General features: G+C 36.5%; 1 protein-coding gene across 3 annotated transcripts; it reads left to right on the top strand.

Moving 5' to 3' along the window:
- Nucleotides 1-5,626: 5,626 nt before the first annotated feature.
- LOC121992541 (RNA polymerase II transcriptional coactivator KELP-like) lies at nt 5,627-13,172 on the top strand. 3 transcript variants are annotated; one of them, XM_042547009.1, is made up of 8 exons: nt 5,627-6,053; nt 6,136-6,241; nt 10,121-10,160; nt 10,242-10,371; nt 10,446-10,739; nt 10,823-10,924; nt 11,007-11,428; nt 12,840-12,976. In XM_042547009.1, exons 1-7 carry the CDS (start codon nt 5,682-5,684, stop codon nt 11,418-11,420), a joined length of 1,458 nt encoding a protein of 485 aa, XP_042402943.1. In that variant the 5' UTR covers nt 5,627-5,681; the 3' UTR covers nt 11,421-11,428; nt 12,840-12,976. The 3 variants fall into 3 exon arrangements, with proteins under 3 accessions (XP_042402943.1, XP_042402936.1, XP_042402949.1); XM_042547002.1 differs by having other exon boundaries at nt 10,118-10,160; XM_042547015.1 differs by lacking the exons at nt 10,121-10,160; nt 10,242-10,371; nt 10,446-10,739; nt 10,823-10,924; nt 11,007-11,428 and having other exon boundaries at nt 12,840-13,172.
- The last annotated feature ends 277 nt before the right edge of the window (nt 13,173-13,449 follow it).

Raw genomic sequence — 13,449 nt, 5'->3', positions numbered from 1 at the left:
CTAGTCGCTCCTCTTCATCTAATTATGAGTTAGATTCATCTTCCGACTTGGGCTTAATTCAGGTTCTTGTTTTCATCTCCTTTGACGAACCTGTAAGAAAAGTCACAAGTTAGTATGTTCATGAAGTTCTAAAACACAAAAAAGTTCATCTAATTTTAATTTAGATAAATTCCTTGAAACTTTATAAACATCTACTATAAATGTCCATAGTGCATTTCGAGGAAAATAATTACGTGCATACCTGATTACGTCTCTATTTTCCAATTGGTGGTCAATTAGATGCAAACTGTTAATGATGTAGTTGACTCATCGCTTCTCCGTCTTACATTTTTATATTAAATAAACTATTTAACAATGAGTCACGTTTTGTTACCTTAGCATCGTTTGTGCCTTTGTGCAACTTGATCAACTTGTCCAAGAGTTCCTTTTTGTTCTCAAAAGGTCTGATCTAGTTGAGTTCTTCCTTCATTAGTCCACATTGAAGAGTGTTTAGTGCTTTGGAGCCTATTTGAGCCTTTTTCTTCTCCTCTTGGTTCCATTTTTCTAGGTCAATGAGTGCACCCAACACACTATCCATCGGGGTCGTATATCTTCATCGAGTGCTCAACCATTGTTCAATATTCATCTTCAGGTATACCTTCATTCTTTTCTTCCAATAAGGGAAGTCGTCTCCGTTGAATAATGGAGGGCGAGTAGTGTTGTAACTTTCATTTTTAGCCATTTAGTTCTAAAAAAAATCAAGAAGGTTTCTAAGACTATGTCTTGGGGTAAGTAGTGTGGGAGAAAATAATACCATATTCAAAAAATATCTGAGTGGTGTTACACCAACTCAAAGAAATTTTGAAAAGATAATGAGAAATTTATCAGAAGAGGTGATTTTACCAATTCTAACTCAAGGAAAAATATTAAAAATATAAAAATAGAAAAAATAAAAATAAAAAGAAACAAAATTTTCTAATGGTGATTTCACCAATTTAGAGTGACCCCGCTCTGATACCATTTGTAAGATCGTGTTAGTGTAGGTTGTACTAATAATCAAGTTTTGATGTATGACAAATATGTTAAAGTTAGATGTGTTGTTTGTCGAACCTTTTTCTTTCTCGCTTGTTTCTCCTTAGTTTTATATCCACTGTGTATTCTTGATTTTTGAAAAAGTGAAGAACGTTATTCACCCTCCCCCCTCCCCCTCTAGCGTCTTAACGATCCAACAAATCATAGGCATGTGAGAGAGGGTGAATCACATGTATTTTAAAACTGTTTCTTTATTGAACTTTTTTAAAACAAAGTGCACAATGGAATAAAACTAAGTATAAAAATGAAAAATATAACACAGTTGGTTTACTTGGTTTGGAGTCTTCGATAACTTCTACTCCAAGACTCAGGTCCGTTGGACCTTTCCGATGGATAATCTACTAATAAATGATTGATTACAAAGAGATGAATAAGAAAGTGTAACAACTTACACTTCCTTTAAGTAGTAATATAAATGACTTTAAGTAGTAATAAGCACACATGTGTTGGTGTCGGTCTGCCGGCAACAGTTGGGCATAGTCGAGTAGTAGAAGAGTCGCAACACAGTAATAACATGATGTCAGAGCGTCCGAATGGTCACGAATTAGCGTAGTGAAGTGATGTTTCAGTCTCTGTTCGAAGCCTCCTTTTAAATAGCATTGGAGGCACCTCCAATAGCTCAAGGCACCTCCGACAGTGCTTATCCGATCTGTAGTCCTCGATTTCTATCCACGCGAGGGCACCTCTAATGCGCTCTGAGGCACCTCCTTCATTCAGTGAATTTCTATCCCTGAAGTTTATCCTCGCGAGAACACCTCTGTCATGTCCAAGGCACCTCCACTGAGCTCCGAGGCTTCTCCCCGCAGCTCCGAGACTCCTCGAGCACTGTTCATCCGAGGCTTAGTTATGCAGTTTAACTCTTGCAAAACTCATTAGTGTAAATAACAAATATACCATGTAAAATAGAGTTAGCATAATAGAAATAAGACAACGTTATTAATTTGATCATGTCTTATCAAGATCATGATCTAGTCATGGTCTCAGTTTAGACTTCCAAAATGGATCTAAACTGACGAGCGTCTACAGTCCCATTGAGACTCGTCCTCACTGGATCACTCTCGTCCGGTGCTTACCTTACTTACCATTGCAGACTTGACCCTCGACCCATTAGGACTTATTGTTAGATGTCCCGTCTGGACTTCAACCAGTTGTTAGGTCCCACGGACCTAATTAGACTTTCTGTCAAACATCAACCTATATCAGGTCCTCCAAACCTAACTGGACTTCAACTTGGTGTTAGGTCCTATCAAGTATTTCAATCCCACACATTTGGTAAACTAGTTAGAAAACACAACATCTAACTTTAATCCATTTGTCATTCATCAAAACATGAATTTAACTATTAATGTTAACTGCACCAACAACTATCACGTCACACGTCCTTCCTCTTATTGGCGGTCACTGCCATAGGCACGCGCATGACTAGATAATCACTTAAGGTGGCAACTGCCTTGGACATGCGAGAGACCGACTGCCTCCTTTGGCCACTGCCAGGATCATCTCAATCATTTTAGAGGCCATATATAGGCCGAACAATTTAGGGTTATAATATACATTATTTTTAAAAAATTAAATACTAATTTTAAAAGATAAATACATTTTTATATAAAAAATTAATTTTCTATGATGCAAAATATTAATTAATTTTTTATATTTTTAATTAATAAATTAATTAAATTATTTTTTAGTGTAGATAAGATTTTATTATTTTATTTCAATTTGATTATCCGTTAAAATTTGACATTATCTATAAATATAATAAAATAACAAATAAATATTAACTTTTATTTAAACTAATTAAAATAAGGATAAACATCTAAAAAATTATTCTCAAATATTAAATAAGGATATAGAATTTTATTCGATAGGTTTTTAAGTTACAAATAACAATAAAAAAATAATAAACTATAATAAAAATCAAATAGCTTATAATTTATCATGGATATTAAAATTAGGAGGATCTAGAGGAGCATGAGAACGGATTTAACTTTGATTTTTATCTTCGTCAAATTGCTAAGGTTATTTCTTACTAGAATGAAGAGGACTGACTGATATTTGAGTTGAATGGGTAGGGACCATTGCTTCCTAGTGCTATCAAGGAAGAAGATTTGTTGTTTTGTGTCAAATAGACTAGGAGCTCCTACTTTCTGTTCTGTAAAGGAAGAGGGACAAAGAGTGAGGAAGGAATACCACTAATAGAGAAGAAACACGTCCTTTGAGAGATTGAATCACGGGTGAGAGATGCGAAGGGAGTGGGAGAAAGAGCCTAGGATCGATAAAAGAGGGAAAAGATGTGGGAATATTGATGTGCATAAATTACATATGTTTTATGTATTGTTTGATATATATTTATTTGTATTTTTTTATTATGATTTACGTTGTCACATCTTATTTTATTGTTTTATCCAACATGATTACTCGTTTTGTTTGGAGATATGTTTTTGGCTTATTTTAAATCAGCAAAACATGATCGTGTCTCTTGGCACGAACGTGTTTCACACTGACATGGTCATGGCTCATAAAGCACGGTCGTGTCTCCTATGAGTTCTCAGATGTTGGAAATTGATGTAAACTCTCCGGTACGATCTTCACAAGGTCACACCAGTATTTGCGTAGAATCCATACAAGCTGCAAAAAGGCGGGTTCCGCCGCCTAGCGGCCCCCTACGCCTGCCCCATGGTATTGTAGGAGGAAGGTAAATCAGGATGAATGCTGGGTTGGCAAGTTGATGGTTGTTCGAGGCTTTAAGCCAACAGACGAGGATATTATCCCACATTGCAACTGGCGACACTCGAACTGTCGCTCCATGCTGCAAACATACCACCAACTTACCAACTGATCCAGCCCCTGGGGGTGCGTAGAATCCATACAAGAGTGTAAACATAGAGGTAAAATGATGAATAATTTATTGACACATTAACTAACATCATAACAAAATCAAAATCTTAATCATCCAAAATTCCAACTTCTCTCTTCGCTTGTGCTCAATTTCTCTTTGTCTCTCTCAACTCTTTATCTCTAATTCTTTTGCGTTCGTGAAATCAACTTTTAATCGTGTAGATAACTTACTTTGTAAAATTTATTAGTGTTTAATTAATAATTTTATGAAATTAATATTTTATTACTTGACGATATTCCGTGCATTTGCAGATTGATAATAATTACCACGAGGGAGGGGAAGAGTATGAACTAGTAATAGTAAAAGAGGAGAAAAGCATAATTTTTTTTGAGAGATTGATATAAGCAAGAGTCGGTTGGATTTTTTAAAAAATAATAAAATATCAGTAAAAAGGAGGAAGTGTTTACCGATTTATATATATATATATATATATATATAATAATAATAATAATAATAATAATAAAATTAATTAAGAAAAAATTAATATAAATAATATTAAAAAATTTAGAACATTTGGAGGTCCAAATAAAATAGAGGCCCTGGTCTAGCCTATGCCTTTAACTGGCTATGGCCACTGCTATCCTTCTTTGGTCACGGCTGCCAGCAGCAACCTTGTTTTGGCCATTACTTCTCTTTCTTGGTCATGACTACTAGCATCAGTCTTGTCTTGGTCGCTGCTGCCCTGCCTTGGCGAGGCCAGATCCTCTAGTTCAGAATTTTTTGGACAAGAAGATATCTTATTTATTCATTAGTTGGGTGGATTGGACCCTACCTGTTAAACAGATGAGGTCCAGTCCATCCAACCAATAAATGAACATGGAACCAGAATTGGACCAAGATCTTGGACCAGAGGATCTTTGCCCTACCTTGGCATCTCCATCTGCGCAGTAGGGATCCTCTGGTCCGTAAATTATGGACCAAGGGATGATCCATTACATGTAGACCCTTTATTTAGATAGACTCCGTAAATTATAGATTCCGTCCTCTCGAATGGTCTAGTGTCTAGCGCATGAGGTGTTGCCACAATGAGGTCTGGGTTCAAATCTCGGCAAAGTCAAGGTAAATACTTCTCCTATGTGCTAGTCACTATTCCAAAGGCTAGTAGCCACCCGTGATTTACCTCCTTCGTATTGGCCTTGGGACGGATAGGCGAGGGCGCTAGGGACGAGCATATTCATCTTTTTGCCATAATTGATTTAGATAGACTCCACCTTTAAATAGGTAGGGTTCATCCAAATCAACAGTTTAAAAAAATGGATCATCCTTTGATCCGTAATTTATGTACTAGATCATCCGTCCTCTCATCTGCGTACATGGATTTATGTTAATTTAATATTTTTTAATATTTATTATTTTATTAATAAAAATATTGTTATAATCATGAATATTATTCTAGCAATGTATATTATTTTTGGTTAGCAATTTTTTCAGTTTTATTGGGTTGATTTTGATATTCGTCTGGAGCAAAGTGTAATAAGGTGACTTGATTCGTAGTGCACTGCTGTCTTTGACAATTGTCCGCAGAGAATTAAAAGTGATTTTATTTTTGATCTTAGTTAATTTTGTTGCTGTTTTTGGCCTCATACTTTTTACTGTTGTCGACTGCGGTTAGTAGTGAATTTAGATTTTTTTTTTTTTTTTTAAAAAAAGGAAACCGTCGAAGTAGCTTGTTGTATCATAGAGGCGAAGGCAGGTCGAGAACTCCGAAGCGATGGAGGAGGAGGAACTGAATCGGAAGATCGAGGCGGCCGTGGTCGAGATCCTGCGCGAATCCGACATGTCCTCTACCTCCGAATCCATGGTCCGCTCCATGGCCAGCAAGCGCCTCGGCCTCGATCTCTCCAGCGGCGTCCGCAAGCTCTTCGTCCGCGGCATCGTCGAGTCCTTCCTCGACTCGCAGCAGACTGAGGATGAAGAGGCCGTGGGAGACTTTCCCGCAATCAGATTAAAGGGAGAAGAAGAAGAATCTGCGGAGCAACCGGCAGCTGATCGAGAGGAGGAAGCAGAGGGTGTGTGTTCCACTGCGAGAAGTCGCCGCAGACCCAACGAGTACGATGATGAGGGTGATCTCAGCCTTTGCCGCGTGAGTGTACTGCATCTACTGATGGTTCGGAGCGAAATCCTAGGGTTTTCTGCTGATCCTTATTTATTTTGTTCCATGGCAGTTGCCAAATAAGCGAAGGGTGACACTTCAGGATTTCAAAGGAAAGACGCTGGTGTCTATTCGAGAGTACTATCTGAAAGACGGCGAAGAACTGCCTTCCTCCAAAGGTATCCTTGGTCTTTTCTTCTGAGTCATATTCTTTCCTGATTGAGCACCCGGTTGCTGTGGTCTTTCCATGCCGGGATAAAAAAACTCCTAGTTTTTTGCTATCGGGTCCTTGTTTTTCAAAAGTCCCAAAGAGGGTTTCTCTCAACAAATTTTCCCAACAGTATTCCCACTAAATCGTCTACTCCGTCGGTCCAAACATTATGTTGGCTGGATGCTGTGCTAAGCCGTCTTTGGCTCGACGGAATGAAAGCTTGACCGGTGGGTCATCGTCCCCATTACGAGTCCATTTCGACCGGAGGCTTCTACATCCTGAAAACATCTTTGGGTATAAAACCTCAAGATTTTCCCCTTGGTTGTGTGGCTTTCCCAATGCTGGCTGCCACTGCGTTGTTTAACTAGTTGTAGAGGATTGTTTGATCATCATATATCCCGTAGGGTTAAACCATTGCTTGCTCTCTGCAACATAGCTTTGTGCCAAAATAATATTTTTGCAAAACCTTGTTCTTTGTGGTTCAGTCGATTCAACCATCTAGTCAGCTAGCTAGATTCAAGCCCTCCAATCTTCCACCATATTATGTGTTAGCTTGCTTTCACCTCATTACAGGCCTCTAAGCCATTTGAACTAGTAGCCATTAAACACTTTGTCAATTACATCAAAACAATCCGGTTGAACTTGACTACATGGGAGCTTCGAAGGTGCTACATTGACATTTTATGGTTCTCACTCTATTTGGCAACACACTCTTCATAATGAATTTGTATTTTTTGTATTATAATATTTTTTCATTGAGTCTTCATGAAATAGTCATAAGCATACTAGTGTTTTTTTTGGGGAAAAAAAACTTTGAAGAGTTAGAGTACTTGTTAAGCCTTTGTGAAACAGTCATGTTCAACTTAGTGTTGTAGCTTTTCAAAGCAAAATTTTTTTTAGGAGAGTTCATAACCATGGAGAATGTACAAGAAGAGAGTTCATATGTGAATTTTAGCTCCGCATCTAACTTTCGGAAAGAGAGAAAGGCATATAAATAAACAAACATGCATAGAAGAGCTGGTAGTAGAACCACACAATGATACCATGTTGGATTTTTGGCTCTTCGGCAGAACAAGTCACAGAAATGCATTGATCTCATCATATCTTAGAATACATTTGTTGGGTTCTAGTTGCACATAATTAGTGAGAGCGATTTGAGTCTTCTGAAAATCTATGTGCATTGAGATCTGCAATTGCTACATTGTGACAAGACATTTCCAACCCTTCATGGTTCCACTTTTGAAAAACTTGACCAATTTCTATGCCATGGTAAATTGGTAATAATATAATTTTCTTACCCAAGCATAAGATTGCATATGTTACTAACGTGGTTGTAACTTTGTGTCCATTACTATCCTGTTTTCTTTGAAGATAAATATAGTGGAAACCTTCAAGTCCACTTTTTTTCTTTCTTTTTTTTTGAGGAAAGTGCTATTCTTATTCCAATTTCTTGTGAATACGAAGTGTATTTTATTTGGCAATATCTCTAGCTGGTGCTTCATTGATCATAGACTAATAATGTCCTCTTGCCTTGTAGTTGAACAGTTGGCTTAGATTTTAAAAATGATTTTTTAGTACTGTTAATATGTGAGTCGGGTGACTTTAAAGGGATGACTTGGCATACTAGTCATAAGCATTGGAGTTGAACAGTTGGCTTAGATTTCATGGTGTCTTCATGAAATAGTCATAAGCATACTAGTGTGTTTTTTTTTAAAAAAAAACTTTGAAGAGTTAGAGTACTTGTTAAGCCTTTGTGAAACAGTCATGTTCAACTTAGTGTTGTAGCTTTTCAAAGCAAAAATTTTTTAGGAGAGTTCATAATCATGGAGAATGAAGAAGAAGAGAGTTCATGTGTATTTTAGCTCCACATCTAGCTTTCGGAAAAAGAGAGGCATATAAATAAACAAATATGCATAGAGTAATGTCTTGCATAGACACTACAAGAAAACTCTTAAATAGCGATGGATTTTTTTTCCATCACTATTATTTCGGTTGCTAATTTAGTAATGGAAAAAAAATCGTTGCTATTTGAGTATATTTGCCTAAATTTGTATTTTCTTTTATTTAATTAGTGACGGAAATAACATCTGTTACTAATATATCGACGGAAAAAATAAACCATCCTTAAAATAGCGACGGAAGTTTATTTCCGTTGCTAACTAGCGACAAAAATTAACTTCCATCGCTATATAGGGACAAAAAAAAATCCATCGCTAAATTAGTTTAATCACAGTTTTTTAAAGTTTTTCTTTGCACACGCTCGAATTCCATCTCTCCAACCAATCTTGATCCTCTCCAACACGATCTCGATCCTCTTCGGCACGCACTCTCGTCATTACTTAATCTCTTCCCTCTTGTCTCCTTTTTAACCCCGTCAGTAGGGTTGTCACTTCAGACACATTTTCTACCCTAGTGGCAAGGCCACGACCTCTGGGCAGGCCACGAGACCTCGGTCGGCCCCTCTGCCCTTGTCGCGAGGCCTTGAGTAGCTGCGGCTAGATCTATGCGGCCTCAGGCCTGGCCATGTGGCCTCTGCCCTAGACGCAAGGCCTCGACCGGTCGTACCTTCAGCCGTAGCTGCGAGGCCTTCGCCAATCGCTAGTTGTAGGGTTTAGGAAAAAATCCTAAATATCTTAAGCTAGCTTCTAACTTAGATTTCGATTGCTAATTTAGCAATGGAAAAAAAATCCATTGCTATTTGAGTATATTCGCCTGAATTTGTATTTTCTTTTATTTAATTAGTGAATCGACGGAAAAAATAAACCATCCTTAAAATAGCAAAGGAAGTTTATTTTTGTTGCTAACTAGCTACAAAAATTAACTCCCGTCACTATTTAGTTACAGAAAAAAAAACCCGTTGCTAAATTAGTTAAATTACTGTCTTCTGAAGTTTTTCTTCACACACACTCGAATTCCATCTCTCCGGCCAATCTCGATCCTCTCCAACAAGATCTCGATCCTCTTTTGCATGCACTCTCCTCATCACGTAAGCTCTTCCCTCTCGTCTCCTTTTTAACCCCATCAGTAGGGTCATCACTTCGGGCACAGTTTCTACCCTAGCAGCAGGGCCACAGCCTCTGCGCAAGCCGCGAGACCTCGGTCGGCCATGGCCTCTGCTCTTACCGCGAGGCCTTGGGCGGCCACGGCTAGATCTGTGCGGCCTCAGGGCCTAACCATGTGGCCTCCACCCTAGCCACAAGGCCTCGACCGCCGTAGCCTCAGCCTTAGCAGCGAGGCCTCTGCCGGCTGTGAGTTGTAGGGTTTAGGAAAAAATCCTAAATACCATAAGTTAACTTCTAACTTAGATTTTGGCGAGTTGCAGGGTTTAGAGTCAAAATTTTAACTCGACGGAGGCCCTTTAGAAATTTTTAATTCCTTTGATTGAGCAACTTATTGTATACTTATTCTTTGTGTGTTCACGACATGCTTAGTTAATATATGGATTCATGTTTGTAGTACCTCTCCTGTATTGATGGATGCATGCGTTAGAATATGCTTATATTGGTCATTTAACTTTTGAGATTATTCTTATTATTTGTTTGACATGTTGATATGATATTTTTGCCCTTAACTTACCGAAATTATTGCATAATTGTTATAGATGATCCATTAGATAAGTTAGGTCATGATTAGATGGTTTAATGATAGTATTAGGTTTTAATAGTTTAATGATCAGTTTGTTCAAATTGTAATGATGATTTAATTTTAGGTATGGCTTTGTTTTTTTAATGTAAATCTCACTAGATATATCCTATAAGATATTATTGTTTTGATTTAATTATTATTTGGATTGTGTATGTGTTATAATGTTATTCTGTGGATGTAATCATGTCAAATATTGCAGCAGTACATAGTGCCCAGATTATTCTGAGGATTGTGGGGGATTGGTCAGTATTTATGTTATTAGTAATTCAAATGCATCTAATTTTTTATTTATTATTTTGATAAATGAAAGTTTTTTCATACAGTTTTACTCCAGATGGTCATAGTGTAGCTACTTATATAAGCAAAAAATTTAGAGAGCGTCAATGTGCTTCTGGTACTACATGGAGACATGTAAATCAAGATTTGAAAGACTTTTATTATCAGGAATTTTTGGTAAGTAATTTGAATATTATTGATACAGTATAATATAATATCATTTTATATTATTTTTTTCGATATTGTTGCAGAAACAATATACTTGGGAGCCAGGTCACGAGTCACAATTTAAAAAAATATGGAATAATTATTGTGCAAAATTATATAAGGACTTGTTATTCAAGTGGAGAAGGAAGGGAACAAAACCATCCGATGTACCAAATGAGATTTGGGATGCATGGAAGAACACTTGGGCTACTGAAAAATGGCAACAATATTCATCGACTGCTCGAAATAATAGAAATACCGAGGTCGCTGGCCCAAGCACAGGATCCACAAAGCATACGGCTGGGTCACGATCTATTGTAGAGCATGCAATAGACTTGGTAAACTTACTATAAAGTTATATTAGAATTTTTTTTATTATTAGTGAACTTATTTTATTTTATAAAAAAATTTGTGTATGCAGACTGATATTTTAGAGAGACGTCCTACTTGTTGGGAGGTATTTCGCAATACACACAAAAAGAAGGATGGCACCTTTGTCGATACTCGATCAAAAGCCATAGACGTAATTTTATTACCGCTCACATTTAACAATTATTAGTTTTATTAATTTTATATTAGATATTGATAATATGTTTTTTACATAGGATGAAATCACTTATCGAGTTACTCAGGCATCTCAGCCTGTTATCGAGGGAGAGGAGTTGCAAACTCCATCAGACGATGTATTAGATGATATATATTATGACGTTGTTGGTGGAACGAAAAAAAACTCCATCTACGGCCTTGGCTCCCAAGCAAAAGTTGCATATGAACGTGTGATGGCTCCTAAGCTCAGGGGTCGTCCTACTTCTTCATCTACTCGAGTGAAAACGTTAGAACAAGAAAATAAAGAATTAAGGGATCGGATCACAGCAATAGAGCAGTCGATGGAAGATCGAGTCAAGACGTTAATACAACAGCAAATGCAAGAATTTATAGATAGAATGAGTCCAAATTTTCAAACATCGCATCGTTTTGACTCGCAGGAGGTTCAAGACCCAAACACTCCTGAAAAGTAGCTTCTGAGGTGTGTTGACTTTCAACTTAATTTTTTTGTTTATTATTCATAAAATATGAAAAATAGTTCTGTTAATAAATATATATATATATATATATAGCTCTAATTGTATTATATTTTTCCAAAAACAAAGTAGATAAAAGGTCAACACTTGAAGAACTGGATTTGATATTATATTATATCATTAAGGTATGTATTCTTTTAAAATATGTTAGACTTGTGTTGATCATTTTTTGCATTTTCCTATAAGTAGTTTAACTTTAGAATCATATATAGTATTGATGTATAGTGTTAAATAAGATGAAATCTCTCAAATAAGGGAGTTTTTGTGAAAATTTTATTGAAAATTAGTAACGGAATTTATTTCCATCACTAAATTATCGTAAATTAGCGACGGAAAATTTAAATCCGTCGCTAATATTAGCGATGGAGATTAAATTCCGTCGATAAATTTAGCGATGGAACTTTAATTCAGTCGCTAAATGACGTCGGCGATCGAAATTATTGCAACTAAAAATTTCGGTCGCTAATCATTGGTCCCCTTGTAGTGAGACGAGCTAGTAGCAGAACCACTCAACGGTACCAAGTTGGATTTTTGGCTCTTCAGCAGTGCACGTCACAGAAATGCATTGATCTCATCATATCTTAGAATACTTTTATTGGTTCTAGTTGCACATAATTAGGGAGAGTGATTTGAGTCTTCTGAAAAGTCTATGCGCATTGAGATCCGCAATTGCTACATTGTGACGAGACATTTCCAACCCTTCATGGTTCCACTTTTGAAAAACTTGATGACCAATTTCTATGCCATAAGATTGCATATGTTACTAAAGTGGCTGTAACTTTGTGTCCATTACTATCCTGTTTTCTTTGAAGATAATATATAGTGGAAACCTTCAAGCCTACATGTTTTTTTTAAGGAAAATGCTATTCTTATTCCAATTTCTTGTGAATATGAATCGTGTATTTTATTAGTCAATATCTCTAACTGGTGCTTCATTGATCATAGACTAATAATGCCCTCTTGCACTGTAGTTGAACAGTTGGCTTAGATTTTAAAAATGATTTTTAGTACTGTTAATATTCGAGTCGGATGACTTTAAAGGGATGACTTGGCCATTATTGTTCTCGATTTGTTAAAATTCTTGGTCAGAATGTGCTTTGTTGGCTCAGTTAAATTTTTTAGTATCCTTGAAGAAATTTGGATATGACTGAACGATTGGGAAAGTATCTGATTTTAACACTCACTTCTTCCTAGTCACGACATTTCGGTCAGCCTTACACTACATTGACTTACCTCTTTCTTCAGCGTTTCTTTCTATTCTTTTACTTTTTCATCTACATAAATCAATTTTCATCCACAATTGCTGCAAGAATTAGTTTTTTTCTCATGCTGATCTGTTTCATGCTGTATCCTCAGGCATAAGTCTGACGATTGAACAGCGGCAAGCTTTTCAGAATGCCGTTCCCAATATCACCGCTGCGATAAAGAAACTCGGAAGGTTCCGACTAAAGGTGCTTAGATCGCAAGTTTTTGATTGCCTCATGTCATTAAAGTAGGCTCTCTTTAGTTTTGTCTACTACTTGTTAGGCCTAAATCTTATATATATGATGACTTCATTTTGCGGAGATTTACACTACTTATCCTCTTTGTGAAAAGCTTCTCATGGAGATTTTGGATTATGGTATGTGAACAAAGATATATGGGAAACTTCATTTGACTCATTTGACAAACGAATGAGTCATTTCTTTATTGCAGTTGCAGCCAGATTGTAAGCGTCATTTTAACTGTTAGTGCATCCTATTTCATGGATAACTGAGAATGATGGGTGGATAAATAAGTGAAAGAATATCATTTAATCGACTTTTGATTAAAAGGTGGATAAAGAAGTGAAAGAATACCATTTAATCAATTTTTGATTGAAAAATAACGGTCACGTTTTTTTTATTTATCCAAAAGAGCATCTTAATTTTAAAATTATCAAAAAAATATATAAATAGTAATGTTATTTTTTTCCTATTCCTTTGCT

The sequence above is a fragment of the Zingiber officinale genome, chromosome 1B (assembly GCF_018446385.1).
Source record: "Zingiber officinale cultivar Zhangliang chromosome 1B, Zo_v1.1, whole genome shotgun sequence".
NCBI classification, from domain to species: Eukaryota; Viridiplantae; Streptophyta; class Magnoliopsida; order Zingiberales; family Zingiberaceae; genus Zingiber; species Zingiber officinale.
Note: the sequence above shows the minus strand (reverse complement) of the source record. Positions and strands in the feature narration are given on the sequence as shown.

What these genes read in the sequence shown, in the direction of transcription:
- LOC121992541 (XM_042547002.1), top strand. Translation starts at nt 5,682, where the DNA reads ATGGAGGAGGAGGAACTGAATCGGAAGATCGAGGCGGCCGTGGTCGAG. An exon ending in GTGATCTCAGCCTTTGCCGC is followed by an intron (nt 6,054 to 6,135) that starts GTGAGTGTACTG and finishes GTTCCATGGCAG; the next exon opens with TTGCCAAATAAGCGAAGGGT. An exon ending in AGAACTGCCTTCCTCCAAAG is followed by an intron (nt 6,242 to 10,117) that starts GTATCCTTGGTC and finishes CAAATATTGCAG; the next exon opens with CAGTACATAGTGCCCAGATT.